Genomic DNA, 21,506 nt, shown 5'->3' on the forward strand with positions numbered 1-21,506 from the left:
GAGGTGTTGTATTCTCTGCAACTTTTTGCCGCTGATTCAACGGCAATGGCTGCAGATTAGGAACCACTCGAGTAGATCCCGCTCCTGGTGTTGTTGGTGTTTTGCGGCGATTTGGTTTGTGCCTCGTCGTCGCTTGCTGCCGAATTTTTACAAACTCAACTCGTTTTGGGCAGCTCCGATTCTTGGTTGAATGGTCGCCACCGCAATTGAAGCATTTGTGTTGCAAGTTTGAGTTTTGTGCTCACCTCCGCCGGTTGCACAGCGACTCTTGATGGAACAGTTCCTTCCACCAAACTAAATGCAAAATGGCTTCTTTGGGCATACCGAAAGCACCAAAAAAGTTTCAACTGGATTAAAAAATTAAAAAAAAGATCGATTTCGTAGAGAACTGCTCAACAGCAATTTCATTTGAAAAGAGCCTAAACCAAAAAAAAGTTCTCCAATCGAGCTCAATTTTTTTTAATCAAACCCATATTTTTTGTTTGGCCATTAGGGTAACCTACATCGTGCTAGGGTGGTTCGAACAATGACAATTTACGTCATTTTTCGCCAAAAAGAACACTTAGTTAAAAAAAATAATCATGTCTCCGCGTCATTTCATCCGATTTTAGCTGTCTTAGATGCAAATGTTGGCTAGTTTGGCTTTTTCATAAATATAGTAAGAAATTTCAAAATCTAGCTTAAAAAATTCGTATGAAAACTTAAAATGGCGTTTTGACCGTGTCTTGACCAAAGAGCCTTTTCCGGGGGAAGTATGACGGAACGTTATCGGACCGTCTACAGTCAGCTCTAAACTGCACCATGTCGTGGTGTGAGCAGGAAGGGCTGACAATAAACCCCAACAAAACCGTGATAATCCCGTTTACTAACAGGAGGAAACACGACCTTAGGCCGCCTACCTTGAAAGGAACCCAACTGACCTTCAGTTCTGAGGTCAAATATTTAGGAGTAATCCTTGACAAAAAGCTGAACTGGAATGCACATCTGGACTATGCGGTAAAGAAGGCAACTACTACTATCTGGGCGTGCAACAAAATGCTCGGCAAAACCTGGGGCCTTAAACCGAAACTTGCATTCTGGTCTTACACCACCATCGCCCGACCTAGGGTAACCTATGCGTCGACCGTTTGGTGGCCGAAGACTGAACAGAAGACATGTCAGTCGAAGCTGACCAAGCTCCAACGACTGGCATGTCTCTCTGTAACGAGTGCAATGAAAACAACCCCCACCGCGGCCATGGAAGCCATGCTATGCATTCTGCCTTTACATTTACATGTGAAGCAGGAGGCAGCGCTTGGCGCTCTACGACTACAACGGTGTAACAACTGGGTGGAAGGAGATGGAACGGGTCACTCGCGGATCGTGAAGGCTTTTGACATTTCCCCTTGCAACTTCAGTCTCGGACTGCATGGAGGTGAGGCTCAACATGGACATTCCATATGAGGTGATTGAAACAAATCGCCAAATGTGGAGTAATGGAGGACCTACACTTCCAGAAGGAACTATTCGTTTCTTTACGGATGGTTCAAAAATGGGCACTTCTACTGGAGCTGGAGTCTTCGGTCCTCGAACCAGGGAAACCATATCTATGGGAAAGTGGCCTACCGTTTTTCAAGCAGAAGTGTATGCCATACACATCTGTGCGAGGACGTGTATTATGAGAAATTATAGACACGCAAAAATCGGTATTTTCTCGGATAGCCAAGCTGCACTATTGGCATTAAAATCCTCTAAATGCGAATCCAAACTTGTTTGGGAGTGCGTCGCTTCCCTCAGGGAACTTGCTTCTCGGCATAACAGAGTCATGTTGTTTTGGGTCCCAGGGCACTGCGGCATTGAAGGCAACGAAATGGCTGATGAACTTGCTAGACAAGGCTCATCAAACATCTTCGTGGGTCCCGAGCCGTTCCTTGGAATCTCAAAAAGTGCCGTGAAGCAAGAAATAACTAATTGGGGACAATTGCAAATCGCTTCAATCTGGGGCGAGATGCGAGGATTGAGACAAGCTAAAACTTTTATCACTCCAAGTCCTTCAATTGCCAGGAAACTTCTTGGCTTAAACCGTAGGGAACTACGAATACTCGCAGGGCTTCTAACAGGACATTGTCCTGCCAGATATCACCTGCACAAAATCGGCAGGTGGCCTAACAACCTCTGTCGTTTTTGTTTAACTGAGCTGGAAAGCTCGGCACATTTACTCTGCTTCTGCGGAGCACTTGTGTCTCGAAGGCTGCGGTTCCTTGGATCGCACCTTCTTACGCCGTACAATGTATGGCACCACACCCATCCCAAGAAGGTCATACAGTTCATCGACTGTATTGCGCCGAATCGGGATAAACCATGTCTGCAAAATAACCCCTCGTCTTCCGATCCAATGGATACGAGTAATTTGTAGTATGGACAGTAACCAGGGTACATCACAAAAGATAGCCTTCTCAGGTGGTCGCAGTGAACTTAACCCAATGCCCATTGGGCAACAAAAAAAAAAAAAAAAAAAAAAAAGAGCCTATGTCTCAAAATATCTTTGAAGCTTTGAAAACAATAGTATCAGTCTTTTATCCCTGGAACTTTCCTGGAACTTTCTGCGTGTAACTTTTTTCAGCTCATGATGTCTTTGCCAATGATGGATTCAATTTAGATTTGTTTTGCACACATTAAGCTGGAACAAATGATTGTTTAAATAATTATTTAATTTTCTACTAAACTTTGTACTTTGAATCGTTGCTCGTTTTTACCTCGCTAAAAAATAATTTTCACAACGATTTTTTCTTCTGCTAAACTTTTGCGAAATTATTTTTGCAGCAACGTTTGGTGCGACGGACGTGCGCTAGGCCAAAGTGACAGCTAAATAAGCGCCATCTGCAAATAAATTTCCCTACATTATGTCCCCTCCCCAAACACAAGCAAGGGCACCCCAAAGCGACCGTTTTCGTTGGAATTTCTTTCTTTGGTAGAATTTTATCATTACGTTTAAGCTGCTTCACCAAAAATGTGAATTTTTTAAATAATTTAATAAAAAGTAAGAATAATTTGCAACAGATATTTACAGAATCGTGTAAATTTTCAGAATTTAGTTTTAAACATTTAATTTTTTTCAACATCTCTAATCATTCTGTTAAACGTGACGTTTAGCCACCCCACATAACTTTTTAAGGTGGATTCACAGCCAAAAAAAGGACACGACACCGAGAAGATATGGGCTGGATTTGGTTGATAAATTGCCGGTAGGTTTCAATTGTGGGCTCCCCAAGTTAGCTCGAGAAAGAAGTGCGCTCAACTTCTCCAAGCTAAGGTTCAACGATGTCAACGCAAATAATTACCGAAAGTTGCGAAATATTATTCACCAAGTCAATTAAATTGCAAAACCAGTGGCTAAGCCTCAAGTGACGCTGAGCACTTCATTAGCAAATCATTTGAGTGTCTCATTAAAATTATCAAGAACGACTTAAGTAGTCCCGGCGCGAATAAACAAGCGCAATCCGAGCCGATCCCTCAAGAAGATGGTCTCATTAGAATAATTTCCCGGTAATCCAAAAGGAGGTGGAAGTTTGCGAAAAAGGAAAACCGGGCAGTGAAACAAATCTTCCTCAATCTGAAGGAAAAAAAAGACGCCCCCTCGAGGATTTCAAGTGAGGGTATCCCAACAGGACTGGCAAAAAGGTAAAAAAACGAGCAGCAGATAATCAAGTGTAATGCCATACTTTTCCCGGCCAGCTTTTATCTGCTGATTTAAGAGGCAGGGTCAAGTTAAGGGAGAGTTGTTCATCTTGTTGGATTTAAACGAGGGGGTTTTTGGGCGGAAAATTTCGTGAATTTTCCTGTTTAAGTTTGGTAACTTTTCTGTGACGATCTGATCATTTTGAAGTACTCACATCCACGTTGATGCCCGGAAAGGGGAAGATCTTCTTCTCGGGGTACTCGCTGGGTGAAAATCGGTAAAACTCCCGCAGCCCGCGGTAGAACTTGACCGAGTACAGCGGCGTATCTTCCAGATCGTACATGCAGGTGAGCGTTGCGTGCTGACTTCGCCTCACGGCCGGGGGGTCCACCACCAGCTGGACCGATCGTATCGCACCGGCACTGTAGTCTGGAATGAGAAGTAAATAAAAACCATTAAACATATTGTCTAACTCAGCGATTAAAGTTCAATTATCTCAACAAAATGGTTTCATTTCACGACATTTCAAGCCTGAACCCCCGCTTCAGCATTTATTTCCTAATCTCATCTCCATAAAATTAATAAAGAGAGCTTTTCCCACGCCAATCTACCGCCGCTTACTGACTGCAAAATCATGAAGATGAGGAAAATCCTCCTCGCAGATCATGGTCGACGGAGGCTGAAGGTTTGGAAAATTGACGGAACCACCAGGCGAGATCAAAAAGGCCCAAGTCAGCCAGGAGAAGATTAAAATATGCGATATCAATTGCCTTTGATTAAGGTTCCGCTTTCCGAAGGAGGATGACGACGACCGCCGGCTGCCTTTTGGCGAGCTTCATGGTAAAAAGAAAGTTTTGTCTGAGATTGGAAAATTTAAATGGCTGGGCATAATTCAGATAGATTTTGGACATTTCTGGAGTGTTTATAATTATAACATTTCTAACATTTCATTTCCAATATTTGTGATGATTGTATTATGGATAACTTTTTAATCAACTTTTGCTATTTCCTAAAAACAGTAAGCTTTGTCAGGATTTGAAAATTCATATGACTTTTTTGATTTTTTTTTGTAGATTCGAGAAAGATAATTTGAACACCCTCAGGAATCTTTTCCCCCAAAGGTAATGGAATTACATGCGAGAAATGTGGATGGAACAAGAGGATATTATGAACACATCGGATGATAAAACGTCGTTCATTCCATGAGCAATTCTCAACGAAATCAGCCGATTTCAACCATTAATTTATTTTTTGTATTTTTTTTGCTCAAACTTTGTGGGGGCCTTCCCTATGACTAGGGTTAGTGAAATTTCACGATTTCGCGGACAGCGTGAAATCCGCGAAATTTGGCTTTTCCCGCGAAATCCCGTGAAATTTTATGTTTGAGTGAAAATGTAACGATTTTTCTCAAAATAATTTATCGAACTCGAATAGGAATAAAATAAATTTATGAAATACTGTAGAATTAAGCGAGTTAAATTACTGATATACGGTTAGTGATTTTTGACAATTTCGTGGACGGCGTAAAAATCTTAAATTTCATAAATTTTTCATCAATAAAGACTATTTAATTACATTATATGAGTTTCCAATTAAAAACCTTGAATATATATGTATGTCAAGTTGATATAAACCATTTGAAGAAATGCTCTGATTTTTTAAGTTTTTTTTTTAAACTAGCAAAATTTAGTTATATTTTCATTCGCTGAAATTAAAATTTAACTGCCTTTTTAATTTGAAAGGAATAATTTCTAAAAGATTAAGAGAATCAAACTTTGTTGTTTTCAAAATAAAATGGAGAGTTTTTTAAACTTTGAAATCAAATATTGAAACATTTAAATTTTTCCGATTTCTGTTTAAGTTTAACGATATTTATTTTCTTAGGTGGATGATTCCCGTGAAAATTAAAAAAAAAAACTACTTTTTTTGTTTTCTTTTCTCATTTAAAATAAGAATTTCAATTTTGTTAAAAAATATATCATTTTTACAAATTGATTCAAATTTAGCTTTTGAAAAGTGAGTTTAAAACCTTGAAAATATGTTTAATGGGCTAAATGTCGCAAGAAAATTCAATTTATTTTAGTCATTTTGGCTGGACAAGATTGTTAAATCTTGCTTTGATATGAAATTCAATAAAATATAAAATGATTTAACAGTTGTTTCTGTTATTTTTTTAAGCTTTATTTGTCGAATATTACAATTACAATAGAGCTCTTCTATAAACCAGGTGGAAACTTTTTTGAAAATTAGGAGATTTTTTTGTGTCACGTTAAAATTTAGTAATTTTTTCTAGTTTATTGAAGAATAATTTAAAATAAAGCATAAAAGATGTAGTTTCTGTTATTTATACATAGGATTTTCAGAGTTATTTTGACGTTTTTCTCGTTCCGCGAAATTTGCGTGAAATTTGGTGTTTTGAAATTGAGGTCCCCGTGAAATTTGCAATTTTCGAGCGTTAAAAATCACTAAGCCTACCTATGACCAAAGAAGCTATTTTGTGCCATTGGTTCATCCATACAAGTTTCCATACAATTTTGGCAGCTGTCCATACAAAAATGGTATGTAAATATTCAAATAGCTGTTACTTTTGAGTGAATTTTCTGAGCGACTTTCTGGGAGACTATTGAGAAAAAAATTGCAGATATTTTAATAACCGTTTTAACCTGCAGCTTTTGAGCCATAGAGAAGTATGGTCAAAAAATCTAGCGCCGAGTTATAAATTTTTGAAATAGTTATTTTTGGAAAAAATTCGAAATTTTATGAAAAAATAAATTTAACTAACTTTTTTTCTGTAAAATTCAATTTGCAATCGAAAAGAACTAAACAGATTTTTTAAGGAGGGCTCCATTTTCAAGATATAGCCACCGAAAGTTTGATTTTAGCGAAATATTTTCAGTTTTTCGATACATAAAAATAGTGACCATGAGTAACCATTTCTGAAAATATTTTTTTTAATTGTTCAGAAAATTTGCTATGAAATTGTCTATAAGACATTGAAGATTGGACCACTGGTTTCTGAGATACAGTGGCCTAAAGAAAAAGAAACAAGAAAATTGAAGATTAGGGGAAATATGCCCATTTTAAGCCTAATAAGCGGTCGTGTTTGAATGATGCTGAATAATCTGGATTGTTCCTTGAAATTCACTAAAACCAAGTAAACTAACGAGTAGAGCAACTTTTTGTGAACATTTCTGTTTATTTTCACTTTTATTAAAAGTTATGCTATTCCTTTTACAAGCATTTAAAAAAATATTTCAAAAATGCATTCTAATCAGTCGAGTGCATTGGGCCACACCCATTTTCCTATTTTCAGCTTAGTTATTTTTTTCTTCCAGCGCTCTTTTGGGTCTGCTTAGTGCTGCTAAAATTTATAATATTTTAAACGAACACTCACGAAAAGCAGCATATATAGAGAAAGTTTCCTGGCAGTACTTGCTCACATTAACAGGCGCTGCACCAACATGTTTTTGGTGTTGGTGGCCACCCTTTGTTCTTTATTTGCCTTCGATCCTCGCTCGAGTTTCGCCAGCCTTCGACTGGAATGGGTCGTCAATAGTCAAACGTCATAAGACTTGGCGCGTTTGTGTTTTGGATGGCACTTGCTAATTATTTGCATGTTTCGGGATTATTTTTCAAGTGAGTGAATAACTAATGTTCAAAAGAACATGTTGCCGGTAGTTGGAAGCAACTTTATATCTTAATCGCTTTGAAATCGTTAGCACAAGTGAAAAGATATTTATGGCGACTGTCACTAAGCAGTTAACCTCTGATATTGCGTGTGGATGTGTGTGCCACCTAAATGATGAGAATGGTCTCGCAAAATAGAAATTATGATCAAAAGTGCAATAAATTTGATCTTTTTTGCCAGTAAATGGCTTAAATTTGCGTGCTTACTCAAGGCGGTGATGTTGCTGGTAAGTTTATAGCCTAAATAGTAATATTGGAGCTTAAATCGAGCATCAAACTCTCCATATGACGAAGATAAATAATTGATTAGAAAGGGTATATTTCCCCTACTAAGTCTAATGCAATCAACCCACCATTTTCTAATGTCAATATCTCAGCAACCAATGGTCCAATTTCCAATGTTAAAGCATGAAACATTCGTAAAATTTTTCGATCTTTTTGAGAGCAATACTTTAAAATAGTTAAAATCAAGACAAACATTTAAAAAGAACCAAAAATTCAATATTACCCTTTTGATTTGTTTGTCTTAAAAAAACAATAATAATATATTGTTTTCAAAAAAATAAAAAAAATCATAACTCGACGACAGATTTTTTTACCATACTTCTCTATGGCTCAAAAGTTGCGGGTTTTTGTCCTATAAAACATATCAAAAATTCTCAAAAATCAAAAAATACGTATTTTGGGAAATTGAGTTTTTGTGAAAAAAAAGTTAATTGAAAGTTCGGCATTTTTTTCGCATACCAATTTTTTTCCTCAATAGTTCTCAACAATATCTACAACTTTGCCGAAGATACCAAATTGATCAGAAAATTGACTCAAAAGTTACAGCTATTTGTCAAAATTGTATGAAGACTTGTATGGGTGAACCAAGCATTAGCATTAGCATTAGCATTAACCCTCTACAACCCAACCCCGCCTTTAGACGGGCTTCGATTTAAAAAATCGCCAAAAATCCATTTTTCAACCAAATTTTGATCTTTTAAAAACACCGGAAAGAAAAACTCTTGAAATTTAAGAAAATTTATGGGTTGGAAGTTGTACTTCTTTTTTTGTGACTTTGCCAATGTTTTTTAAAATGCCATTTTTTAGGGGTCAACTTTGGCTGTGTTTTTTATAAACATTTCGTACATTTTTGGTAAACAGAAGTATGCAGTAATTTTTCTAGTGTCCCAGGCTATGCCTCTATGAATTTTTGAATAATTTAAATGATAGTGGTGCATTTTAAAGCAGAAAAAATTGAAAAAGTTAAAGTTCAAAATATCTAATTTTCAAGGGAAAACCATGTGGGACCACCCTAACGATGTTCGAAAATTGTTTAAATACATGTTTTTTTCCATTTTTAACTTTGCCTGCTGAATCTGAATTTTCCCACAGAATTAAGTCAAAGTGTCGAAAAGTCGAATTTTTGGTCGTAATTTGGGTTTATATGATAATTTTACAGAAAAACACAAAATATGACCAAAAATTCAATTTTTCGACACTTTGGCTCAATTCTGAGGAAAAATTCAGATTCGGCGGGCAAAATTACATGGAAAAACATGTATTTAAACAATTTTCGAATTTCGTTAGGGTGGTCCCATATGGGTTTCCCTAGAAAATTAGACTTTTTCGAATGAAGATATCTCGAGTTTAAAGGAAAAGCACCCCTGAGATTTTTTCAGCGTTTGTAGTGCTAGATATCCTCTTTCAAATGCAACATAGTGCTTAAAATTTGGCTTGCGCCTTTTCGAGATATTTGCGTTTTAAATTTGTAGCTTTTTTACCTTAAAATGGCTGTAACTTTTGACCCATAAGTCCAAATTGACATGTCGCAAGCTCACCCATTTAGATCATCCTGAAATGCCACGTTCAAAAAACTGATTTTTGAAGGTTTGCTCAGATGCTTTCTATAAATTTGGTCATAGCAGGCGTAGATTACGAGATAAAATTTGGTGTCTTCGACAAAGTTGCTTGGATTTGCAAGCTCAACACTTTCTAGAAGACAACAAAATCGTAAACCACCCTAATTTTCAACCAAACCAATTTCCATTTGCAACAACTCTTCTGAAGAAACTAGAGCTCGAAAACATCACAATTTTTCGGAAAATCCATTTTCCACTTAATTTTGCGATCTGGACCACAGTGCAGTGAGGAAGGCAAAAATGATGTTCTTTGCAAAACTTAATGCCGTTTATTAAGATAAGATATGTTGATCTAGTTTTTATCAGCGAGCTGAATTCACCAGTAAATAAAAAAGAATTAGGTTTGTTACTCGTCTTGTAGAACTTTTCCGTAACATTATAACAAGCAGGTTTCAGCTTAATTTCCACCAAAAGTTTCTCAATAACAACATCAAAAAGTCCTCCATAATTCACCCCTCAAAATTATTGCTCCCCAATTCACTTGCTTCGATCGAGGGGTGCCTAAATTTTCCCACGTACTCCAGCCGAAAGTGGCTTTCCCCCTCTCCGTTTCTTTTCCTGCCAGAAGCTTTGCCCCGTCAGTCGCGACAATAAAGCCTCACTTTTTACGATAATGGGCCTCGACGTGAGCAGTTTTTCCTTTCTTCGACGACGTGTGTACAAGGCCAGTTTTGTACATATTTTCCACGTTTTTTTTTTTCGTCCCGCCCCCCGCACAAAATGACATTTTCGCTTTATTTTTACGAGCCACGAGCCTTTCTTTCGACAGGCCCCCCAAAAGCGGCCCCATAACTTGTCAAATGTGACTGCCGCTGCTGGTTGGTTTGCTTGCGACAAGTTTGAAGTTTTATTCCGGCCGGAAATGCGCTGAAAATCCTTCCACTCCTGTTTGAAAAATGACATTTTCGCAACTTTGTCATCGCGAGCTGAGCTGAGCTAAGCTGAACGTGGATTTGCGATGAGCATTGATGTCATGAGGGGAGGGGGGTCACACAAGCTCACCCATTTAGCTCATCCTAGCGACATTTCAAAAACCATTAGAATGAATGATGACATCTTAATGCTATAAAATTTTCCACTTTTTTCTCGCGCGCCTTGCTGTGCGTGGGAGCTTTATGTGGCGGAAGCAGAAGGTTTTTCCGAGGTTTTTACCGACCCCCCCCTCTTCCACCCACTCATAAGCTTTCCATCATTCATATGAATATTCCACTTTTTATTTGTCATGAATATTTGCCGGATGAGCATTTCATTCACTTATCACGAACGCGTCTTTATTTTTTTTTCTTATTCAGGTTTTAAATCGTTTTTCTCCGGAAGGAAGGAAATGATGAGAATTAGAAATGAAACTTTTGTTGTGGTTGCTTTTGACGGATGGGTAGAATTGTTTTTCATAGCGAAAGTTTTTGTCAAAAAGGCTTAGAATGCGATCTGTTTTTACTGTTTGTTTCAGAAAAGGTTGCTCTTAAAATTCATGCCATTATCTCATTTTCTGAACTCATCTCAAGTCACTTCAAAAATTATTTAAGAGCGAGTCCACGAGCAGAGCATACCCATCTCGTATCGACCTCACGAATCTGCCTGAAATTTTCAGGGGTTGTTTGCACATACAAAACTAGCATCTGGCCAAAATGTGAACACTCTAGGTCAACGAAAAGTGGGGCAAATCGGGACACATAGTTTTGAGGCTCAAAAACGTCAAAAATCTTAAAATGGCTGTAACTTAGGAAAAATTCAATTAAATTTCAAGATTCAAAATGCATCTGAAAGCGCTTGAAATCCAACAAAATGCGAAGTGAAGCATCTAATTTGGTTGAATCTAAAGCGAGTTAAATAGCACAATTTTTAAACTCAAACAAAAAAGTGTTCTATCCAGATATCAACTCGATTCGACGTGGATCTTGTAGGGGACATCTGGGACTACCCATCTGAGACTGATAACGCTTTGGGTAATGCAGTTTGACACAAAAAATAAACACTTTTTTGGTTGTAAATTTTTGCTCGGTGGACCCCTTAGATCTCATCTTCTGTTCATAATTTTATAATATTCGTTCCAATTTCACAACAGAAACATGCATAAAAATGTTTATTTTCATCAATTTTAATCTTTTTCAAAATTTTTAGTTAAAAAAATAAAATTAAGAAGCTGCTTTTTTCATCTAGTATCCTTGGAAACGAAATTGATGTTCTAAAATATGAAACGAAGATTTTTTAGCATTACTTTATTAAATGGATGGAAAAAAAATGTAAATGCAACTCACACGAAATCGGGAAAAGTTGCCCCGACCCCTCTTCGATTTGCGTGATACTTTGTCCTAAGGGGTAACTTTTGTCACTGATCACGAATCCGAGGAAACTTCCATTTTTGAACATGCGAAAAAAGAGGTGTTTTTCAATAATTTGTAACCTGAAATGGTGTTGAGATAGAAATTTAGTGTCAAAGGGACTTTTATGTAAAATTAGACGCCCGATTTAATGACGTTTAAACACTAAAAAGTTTTAAAAACTCTGCCATTTTCCATTACTTGACTGTAAAAATTTTATTGAACATGCCATTTTATGGGAAATTTATTGTTCTTTTTGAATCAACATTGACCCAGAAGGGTCATTTTTTCATTTAGAACAAAATTTTTCATTTTAAAATTTCGTATTATTTCTAACTTTGCAGGGTTATTTTTTAGAGTGTAATAATGTTCTACAAAGTTGTAGAGCAGGCAATTACAAAAATTTTGATTTACAAACATAAGGGGTTTGCTTATAAACATCACGAGAAGACGTTACTTAATCCACCTTTAGGTGGTTGGTGCCTTCCTCACATTCATAAAGTCAATACATTCATTAAAAATAGCAACATTTCCCCTTAAAATGTTTAACAAATCAACTTTATTATTCATTTCTTTTGATAGGGTTCACAGACTTTTAATATGTCTGGCTCATCGGCAAGGTCTGATAAAAAACCTATTCAACTATAGTTCGCATGGAAGATTCAGCAAATATTTCTATCACAATATCTGAAATCCGGCCTCCAAAAAGTGTATAATTAAGTATCCCAAGTAACATTTTTTTTCCAGGAGTTCTACAAGAGCTCTTTAAGATAGCTACAGCATAGCAGTTTGGACCGCGGTAGGATAAAATTCTCTTCAAAACTTCTTCAGGAGTTTGGAAGAGTACTTGAAGAGAGTTTTATCCTACCGCGGTCCAAACTGCTATGCTGTAGCTATCTTGAAGAGCTCTTGTAGAACTCCTGGAAAAAAAATAATACTTGGGATAACACTTAAGTGCTAATAACTTTTGATAGGGTTGTCAGATCTCGATGTTTAAGGTCATTTGAAAGGTCTTCCGATTATCTAACTAACGACAGGTTGCATAAGGGACCCGGAAATCATTTTAATTGAAATATCTGAGATCCGGCCTCCAAAAAGTGTATAAATAACACTTTGTTGAAAGTAACACAGGGTTATCTGGTGTGAGGAAAAAAGATATCCTAGTCGTTTATTATTCGTCAAGTGATTAATAGAATTCATGTTACATTATTGTTACATATCTGAGTGAGTGTAATTTCTAATAGTATTGATAACCGCAATTACTGGCACCACTGTACCGATTGGCAACCATGCCATGTGATCATTACAAATGTACGATCACCTTGTATGCAAGCTTGTATGCGACCTTGCATACAATGTCACAGTGTCAACTGTGGTAATATGACGATCATATAGATGTGTAAGTGTATCTTACCACGATCTATCAATGTCGAATTGTCATATGTTTGTTTTTGTTTACAGCATGATCTTCGGTATCCCCGAGATCAAGATGATCACCCGAAAGTGATCGTATCACCAGCAGCTACCGTGCTGCTTTGAACAAACATGTATTTCAACACACTTAAGTGCTAATAACTTTTGATAGGGTTGTCAGATCTTGAATGTTTTGAGCTCATTGGAAAGGTCTTTTTAATACCTTTCTGAAAATGTACAACATGACAGGTTTTCTTGCAAAAATCTTCCGGACAAACGCCGAAATCGTTTTTTAAGCATAACTTTTGAAGTACTTAACTAAACTTGCTGATTTTAAATAGAGACCTAGGAGACCCCAAGACGGATCGAATGAGACCAATACGGTCAAAATCCGTTCATCCAGTCCGGAGATAATCGAGTGACATTTTGTTTGTTCACCCACCTAAACACATCCACACAGACATTTGCTCAGAACATGATTCTGAGTCGATTTGTATACGTGAAGGTGGGTCTACGAGGTCAAATTAATAAGTTCATTTTTCGAGTGATTTTATAGCCTTTCCTCAGTAAGGTGAGGAAGGCAAAAAGTGTTGAAAAAGTTGGTCGTCGTCGATCAAGGCCGTTCATGGTCACCCGCGACAGACACGGACGACAAAACAAAGAGAAACGCAAAAAAAAATTTTTCAAAACTTTTTTTTCGTAAAATCGTGATAACTCGTGATGTCAAAAAGAAAATTAAATTTCACATAAAATTACATGTTCTAAATTTTTTGAACAGTCGGGTAACAAAAAATGGAAGAGTTTTTGAAAGTTTTTTAGTGTTTTTTTTTTTTCGATGAAAAATACGTTTTTTTTTTCGGAATATTGAGTACGCTTCAAATTGGGCGCCTCATTTTACATAAAAGTCCCTTTCACACCAAATTTCTATCTCATCACCGTTTCAGGCTACAAATAATTGAAAAACACCTCTTTTTTCGAATGTTCAAAAATGGAAGGGGTCGTACCGCCCCTCCGTCACGAGATATCAAAAAACGGACCTCGGATTCGTGATCAGGGACAAAAGTTACCCCTAAGGGCAAAGTATCACGCAAATCGAAGAGGGGTCGGGGCAACTGCTGTGTGAGTTTGGGGGAGAATTACCCCCACACACAGGGGTATGCACTGTACATGGATTCGCTCCTAATGAAATCTGATCATTTTTGCAAAAGTTTTAAAAGTGCATCTTAATACAAATTTTACAGTCAAGTTATATTTTTTTTTTGAAAAATAGGTTTTAGTTAGTTGTATTTTTTCCATTCCTGAAAGTATTATTTTCAAAAAGTTCAGAAATGCAAAACATAAAGTGAAAAAAACAGAAAAAAAAATTGAAGTGTTTGTGTCTTATGTAAACAGTCTTTTATTTCCTAGTACCAATGTCTCAAAAATAAATGATGTATTCGTTATTTTTTAAATCTTTTCGTTTTTTGTTAAGATTTTGCAATCAACTCTAACATGTCAAAAGAGCGTTATAGTGATTATTTGACCTGTTTGTTAAGTTTCTTTCCAAAAAATACAAAAAAAAAAAATTAAAACAAAACAGAATTGGGGAAATTGAAATTTTGTAAAAAATAATGTTAGAAAAAACAGTTTTTTTTTGCGAGTTGTTTTCCTGTTTATCGCTTACTCCTACAACACGCTCTAATTGTTTCCATTGAGAAAGCAGTTTTAAACACAGCTGAAAATCCTCTAAAACTATTTATTGCTTTTACAAAAACAATAGTTAGTTGATAAACTACAGTAAAACACAAAATTGAATTGAAAATAACGTCAGAAAAGCCTAATGTTTTTCTTTTAAATCATACTATAAGACTAATTAAAATTTTAGTTTTGGCCCCTCGACTCTGGCAAAAAAATAAATTTTGAATTTTAGTCGATTTTTTATAATTTTAATACAATTTATAACATCATACTGTTTACAAAACTTTAGATGTACTTTTACCACAACTACGCTGTGGTGCTATCTTGTCGTACATCGCTTTTTGGCGTTCCGAGAAAAGCTTATTTTAATGTTTGACCTTGAATAAACACAAAAGAGAGCACGCAATACATAAACAAACACGTTTTGTTTGGTTGACCATTCTGTGCATTGCCCCGAACTTTGGTTGCCATGTACGTGTGTCAGGCGCGTTCTGATCTGAAATCCCTTTGGCCAATAGGCGCACTTACATCAATTTTCAGGCTGTGACAAGATAGTACGGCAAGATTGAAACTTCTTTAATATGAAAAGTGACAAAAATTCACGGGATTTTTTCGGTTTTTATGGAATATCTCAGAATTGAAATCAGGTTTTGAGGAATCGGTAAGAATTGAATAGTAATTGCGCGTTCCACAGGTCAAATCTGAAACAGTTGCTTTTCATCATACATTTTAACGATTTTCCCCATACAAACTTCAAGAGCTTAGAAGTAAGGGTTCCCGTGGTCAGAATGATCTCAAATTTGCAATTTAGCAAAGTGATGGCTCAAGCTTTGACTACAGTGGGTAGCCCCTAGTAGTGTCTGTGTATTTTAATAAATAACAACTTATTTTCAACTTATTTATTATTTAAATGGATAATTCAAAAAGTTTAAATTACAAATTTGTTATCCTTATCGAATCACACCATTGAATCAACAACAAATCTTAAAAACAAATCACGAGTGAAAGCTTTTCCGCTCACCACCTTTTCCAGCTCCAGGTGGTCACTTCCGTCCAACAGCCTGCCAAGACTTCTCCACCATAAACTTCAGCGACAATCACCTCGAGCCACAAAATAGACATCTTTACGCACACGTGCGTTCATACTCATTTCCTTCCGGCACCACAAATCAAAACCAGCGTCCGGGCGCGTCCGGAATATTAAGTATTTGTTGTTTTTCTTTTCTTTCTTTTTTCTTCTTGGAGCTCCTGATGCTGATGATGGTATACACAAATTGAGCCCAGACACCCAGGAAGTGGGCCGAAAGTCTGATTAAATTACTGCCGCTTTCCAGGGGGCCTTGATTACGGTCTTTAAAAGTTGGAAAACCGGAAGGAAATTTGATGCCTCAAGTTCGTGACGAAGTTTGAATTGAATGAAGTTTCAACATTGTTCCTCCCGTCAGGAATGTTCCCTCTTCAGATCCACAACATACCAAAAGAATTAGTCCCCAAGCCCCACCCCGCCCCGTAAATATGCAACCACTAATTCAATCATCAGGCCAACATTTTTCGCCTTCCCTTCAACTTTTACCGTCACCATCATCGTCCTCGACGTTCGGTGCCTGGAAGTGCAAAAAGGTCCCACATCGTCACTTTTGGCATCGTTTAGCATCTCATCATTGCCACATCACCATCATCAAGGCCGGGACTGGACGATTTTTCCCTGAAATGCGCCGGCAACACTTCCTCCTGCTGCCTGTCCTAATGCCCAGGCCTGTTCCGTAGCTTTACAAGCTCATTTGCTAAAGCGTGTGCCATTAACATATCCTCCACTCTTGCTCTCTGTTTTGTTGTTTAGTCCCTTAACCTCCCCCCCCCAACATGGGTTCCCTTCCATTTTGAAAGGTTGCACTGCAAAAAATCGAGTAAAGTTTGATTATTGAACCACTACCTTCAAATGTCTTCAGCTGTCTTCTACTGTCTTCAATTGTCTTCATTCTCTCCAATTGTCTTCATCTGTCTTCAATTGTCTTACTTGTCTTCAATGATCTTCAATTGTCTTCATTTTTTCAAATGTCTTCAAATGACTTCTAAAGTTTCAACTGTCTTCAATTGTCTTCAGTTGTCTTCAAATGTCCTCAATTGTTTTCAATTGTTTTCATTGTCTTCATTGTCTTAATTGTCTTCATTGTCTTCATTGTCTTCATTGTCTTCAATTGTCTTCAAATGTCTTAAAAAGTCTTCAATTGTCTTCAAATGTATTCAAATATGTTCAAATGTCTCCAAACGTCTTCCATTGTCTTCAGTTGTCTTCAAATGTCTTCAATTGTCTTCAATTGTCTTCAACTGCCTTCAGCAGTCTTCAACTGTCTTCATCTGTCTTCAGCAGTCTTCAACTTTCTTCATCAGTCTTCAATTATCTTCAACTGTCTTCAGCTGTCTTCAACTGTCTTCATCTGTCTTCAATTATCTTCAACTGTCTTCAGCTGTCTTCAACTGTCTTCAGCAGTCTTCAATTGTCTTCAATTGTCTTCAATAGTCTCCAATTGTCTACAACTTTCTTCAGCTGCCTTCAACTGTCTTCAACTGTCTTAAACTTTCTTCGGTTGTCTTCAACTGTCTTCAATTGTCTTCAACTGTCTTAAACTGTCTTCAATTGTCTTCAATTGTCTTCAATTGCCTTCAATTGAATTCAATTGTCTTCAATTGTCTTTAATTTCCTTCAATTGTCTTCTATATAATTTATTTTCTTCAGTCGTCTTATTCTGGCGATTTTTAAAAGGATTTTTTTTTTTCAAGCCTTCAGATTGTTTTACAGTGCAATTTTGACTATGGACTCACCAGGAGCTGCTCAAAATCGTCATTAACACGGGAGCACCCCTTCGGGTAAACATCATAAAACAGACACACACACACATTCACCGCGCCCAGAATGGCCCTGGGCTTCCCGGAACGGAACATTTCCACCGTTGACACATCGTATGTGAGTGTGTTAGCGTGTGAGAGTAGGTGGATGATGGCTCTGGGCGTGCATCAACCAACGACATGATTTTTCTCCAAGTTCAGTTGAGAATTTGCATTCCAAAGTTTTTTTGCAAATCTTTTGTCCCTTTTTTCTTCTTTTTTGAATTGAATGATTGTGATTTTTTTCAAATCAGAATTTTGCAAGTTAAATTCAATGATATACATCAAAAATTAAAATTTTCTGATGGAAAAAAATATCCAAAATCCTTCTAAGTGAGTTGATCCTGCTCGCTAAGCACCACATACAACAAGTTAGAAGCTGAAGGTAGCAGCACAAAAAAACCCACACTCTTCTATGGCTGTTTGCAGGCCTCGGAACGAGCTGCGAAAGAACAAATTAATGGGACGACGACGACGGTGACAATAAAAGTTGGCAACATGTAGAGTAAAATGTAAACATGGTTTAAAATTCTGGCTCATTTTCCGCCCTCATTTTGGAGTTGCTACATTTGCGTACGGGTATTTGCGTTAAACTTGTGTCAGCTCTACGGAATGAAGTGGTTTAGTGCAAACGATTTAAGAAAAGTGGTTGAGTTGAGTTGAGTTGAGTTGAGTTGAGTTGAGTTGAGTTGAGTTGAGTTGAGTTGAGTTGAGTTGAGTTGAGTTGAGTTGAGTTGAGTTGAGTTGAGTTGAGTTGAGTTGAGTTGAGTTGAGTTGAGTTGAGTTGAGTTGAGTTGAGTTGAGTTGAGTTGAGTTGAGTTGAGTTGAGTTGAGTTGAGTTGAGTTGAGTTGAGTTGAGTTGAGTTGAGTTGAGTTGAGTTGAGTTGAGTTGAGTTGAGTTGAGTTGAGTTGAGTTGAGTTGAGTTGAGTTGAGTTGAGTTGAGTTGAGTTGAGTTGAGTTGAGTTGAGTTGAGTTGAGTTGAGTTGAGTTGAGTTGAGTTGAGTTGAGTTGAGTTGAGTTGAGTTGAGTTGAGTTGAGTTGAGTTGAGTTGAGTTGAGTTGAGTTGAGTTGAGTTGAGTTGAGTTGAGTTGAGTTGAGTTGAGTTGAGTTGAGTTGAGTTGAGTTGAGTTGAGTTGAGTTGAGTTGAGTTGAGTTGAGTTGAGTTGAGTTGAGTTGAGTTGAGTTGAGTTGAGTTGAGTTGAGTTGAGTTGAGTTGAGTTGAGCAAAATAAAAACAAACAATAATTACAGTAAAAACAATTACTTTAAAAATAATCTGTCTCCATAAACGACCCCAACAAATACAGGCTGAAGAAGTTTTAAGTGAATTAGTAAGTGAGTACCGTCCGACCAACCGGAAGTTTGACTAGGTCGGTTTACTCCTCAGGGGTAGCCTCAACCAAGTCAAGTGATTTAACGCAATTTGGTTGCATGAACAAAGTTTGTAGCATTTAATTTTGTCTTGTTCTTCTGGCATGGATACCTCAAAGAAATTAAGTCTTTTTTCACTAGTTTAAAAATTCTCGCTTTTCTATTTTTGTCTCAACTATGATTTTTTCATCAATTTCATAAATTTTTGATTAGCCACTTTCACCACCATAAAATAAATCATAAATTTCAGCACAAACCCAAATCGAAAGCTCTCCCTCGTTGTCGAACAAAACCGTCGTAACTTTCATGTCCCAAACCCACTCAAGTCATCAAATTGTCGATACTTTTGATAACGTGGCAGAACAAAAAGTTAACGAAAAAAATGCTGCTGTTTAGGATTTTCCTGCAACGCCCAGACGACTTTACGACTCTCCCAGCGGCCATTAAAATCATGTTTATCCTCAATGACAAGCCCATAAAAACCCCTTTTGCTTCCACTAAAAAGCCATTTCCGGCGGTGGTGGTGGTGACGATCGGTTCTGGCGGAAACCTTAACCCTTTCCCCCTTTCTGGATTTGCTCCTTTTTCTTGTAAAGCCCAATAAAAGTTGTGCAGCTGGGGGAGAAGCACAGACAACTGGATCAAAATTGATTTTTGACATAAACCTGAGTGCAATTGTCGGAAACTTTCTTGATTGTCTTCAATTGTCTTCTATTGGCTTCAAAATGTCTTCAACTGTGTCCATCTGTCTTCAATTATCTTCATTTATCTTGAACTGTCTTCAACTGTCTTCAATTATCTTCAACTGTCTTCAACTGTCTTCAACTGTCTTCAACTGTCTTCAGCTGTCTTAAACTGTCTTCAACTGTCTTCAACTGTCTTCAACTGTCTTCAACTGTCTTCTAACGTCTTCACCGTCCCCTTGTCTGTGTCTGCGCTTTAAGTATACTCTCTCGTTCGCGCACACTAGCAGGAAGGGTCTGTGTTGTCGAACACTGCCGTTGTCACGCTAACTTTATTATTCCCATGATTCAATCACTTAATTTGATTTTATTACTTCGAAGCCTGCGATGCCTTTTAAGACCAATAACAATTTAAGCCACCAGCGAGCGCAGGATGCGTCACCGCCCTAACACGGATGTTTGACACGACGGGTTGGGTTGGGTTGGGTTTGGAGCACTATATTAGGGGAATGTTTCGAAACGGATGTTGTCACTTTGTTTCCTGATTTATGGAGGATTCATCGATTTGACGCGGATGGTGGCAGGGAAGATAAGAGTTATTGTTTGAAAATGTTCAGTCTCTAAAAGGATACCATTTTAAAATATTTTGCATTAAAAAATACCCGTACCACAAGATTTCAGAAAATCAGACAAAATAGCCTCATTTTGGGGAAACTAGACCAATTCTTGCTCAAATCAGGATTTTTTCTGGTACTTTTGTACCCGACCCTCTCCGATTTCAATCAAACTTTGTAGACATGTTATCCTAGGCTTATATAAGCCATTTTTGTGGTTATGGAGCCAATTGTACTCGAAAATGACATTTGAAAAGGGCGTAAGTAATTTAAATATTTTTTATTTTGTAATTTAAAAATTACTGTTTCTCGAAGCCGTTGCATCGTATCAAAAAGTGGTCAAAGACAAACTTGTAGGAAATTGGACGGGCTTTCTGAAAAAAATACACTTAAAGAAAAATACACGCCACCTCCATGAGATTTTTCGATTTTTAAGTTTAAAAGTTAAATTTGAAGGTGATGACACGATTTTTTTTCGCTCAAAATTTTTGAGGAAATAGCCTGAAATGTTACAAAAAGACTCACGAAAAATGCAGCATGGTATGTCTCTCCTAAAAAAATACAAAAATCATTTACTTGAACTGTTTTTTTTTGAAAAGTGGTCTAAACGTCAAAATTGGGAATCGGCTCCCCAGGCAATTTTACACAAAAATCTCTATATTGACCATTGTTCTTAGTCCACTCCATAGGAAGATACAGCGGTTTTAAAAATAATAATGTTGAAAAAATAGGTTTTTTGGTGGTTTTCGGCAATTTATATATGACAGACTTGGTTTTTCAGTCTCGTAAATATTTTTACCGGAAAGCTCGTCCCATTTCCCACAACTTTGCCATTGACAGTTTTTGAATTTGACTTGTCTTACGTTAGCTTATTTACTATCCAGGTTTCTATCACACTGAAAAAAATATTCTATTTACAGTTATGAGCAATGTAATTAAACGTAACAGATGTAAGCCCACACATTTAATTGGAATGCTGTCAAAGACAAACTTATGGGAAATTGGACGAGCTTTCCGGTAAAAATATTTACGAGACTGAAAAACCAAGTCTGTCATTAAGAAATTGCCAAAAACCACCAAAAAACCTATTTTTTCAACATTTTTTTTTTAAACTTTACAAGGATTGGACTTGGAACATTTGTCAATATGGAGACTTTTATGTAAAATTGTCTCGGGAATCGATTCCCTTTATCGATTCTGAAAAAAATTGCCGTTTAGACCACTTTAAAAAAACAGTTGTAGTAAATGATTTTTGTATTTTTTTTTAGGTTAACATTTAAGGCCTAGAATAA

General features: G+C 37.0%; 1 protein-coding gene across 1 annotated transcript in view; it reads right to left on the minus strand.

Annotated features, from left to right (window-relative positions):
- The window catches only part of LOC6050345, a 260,769-nt gene that overhangs the window by 172,279 nt on the left and 66,984 nt on the right, over positions 1-21,506 (minus strand). The window contains exon 2 of the mRNA XM_038249919.1: positions 3,873-4,087. Coding sequence (XP_038105847.1) covers positions 3,873-4,087 — 215 coding nt within the window. The remainder of the gene's footprint in view (positions 1-3,872; positions 4,088-21,506) is intronic.

Source organism: Culex quinquefasciatus, chromosome 1, assembly GCF_015732765.1.
Source record: "Culex quinquefasciatus strain JHB chromosome 1, VPISU_Cqui_1.0_pri_paternal, whole genome shotgun sequence".
Taxonomy (NCBI): Eukaryota; Metazoa; Arthropoda; class Insecta; order Diptera; family Culicidae; genus Culex; species Culex quinquefasciatus.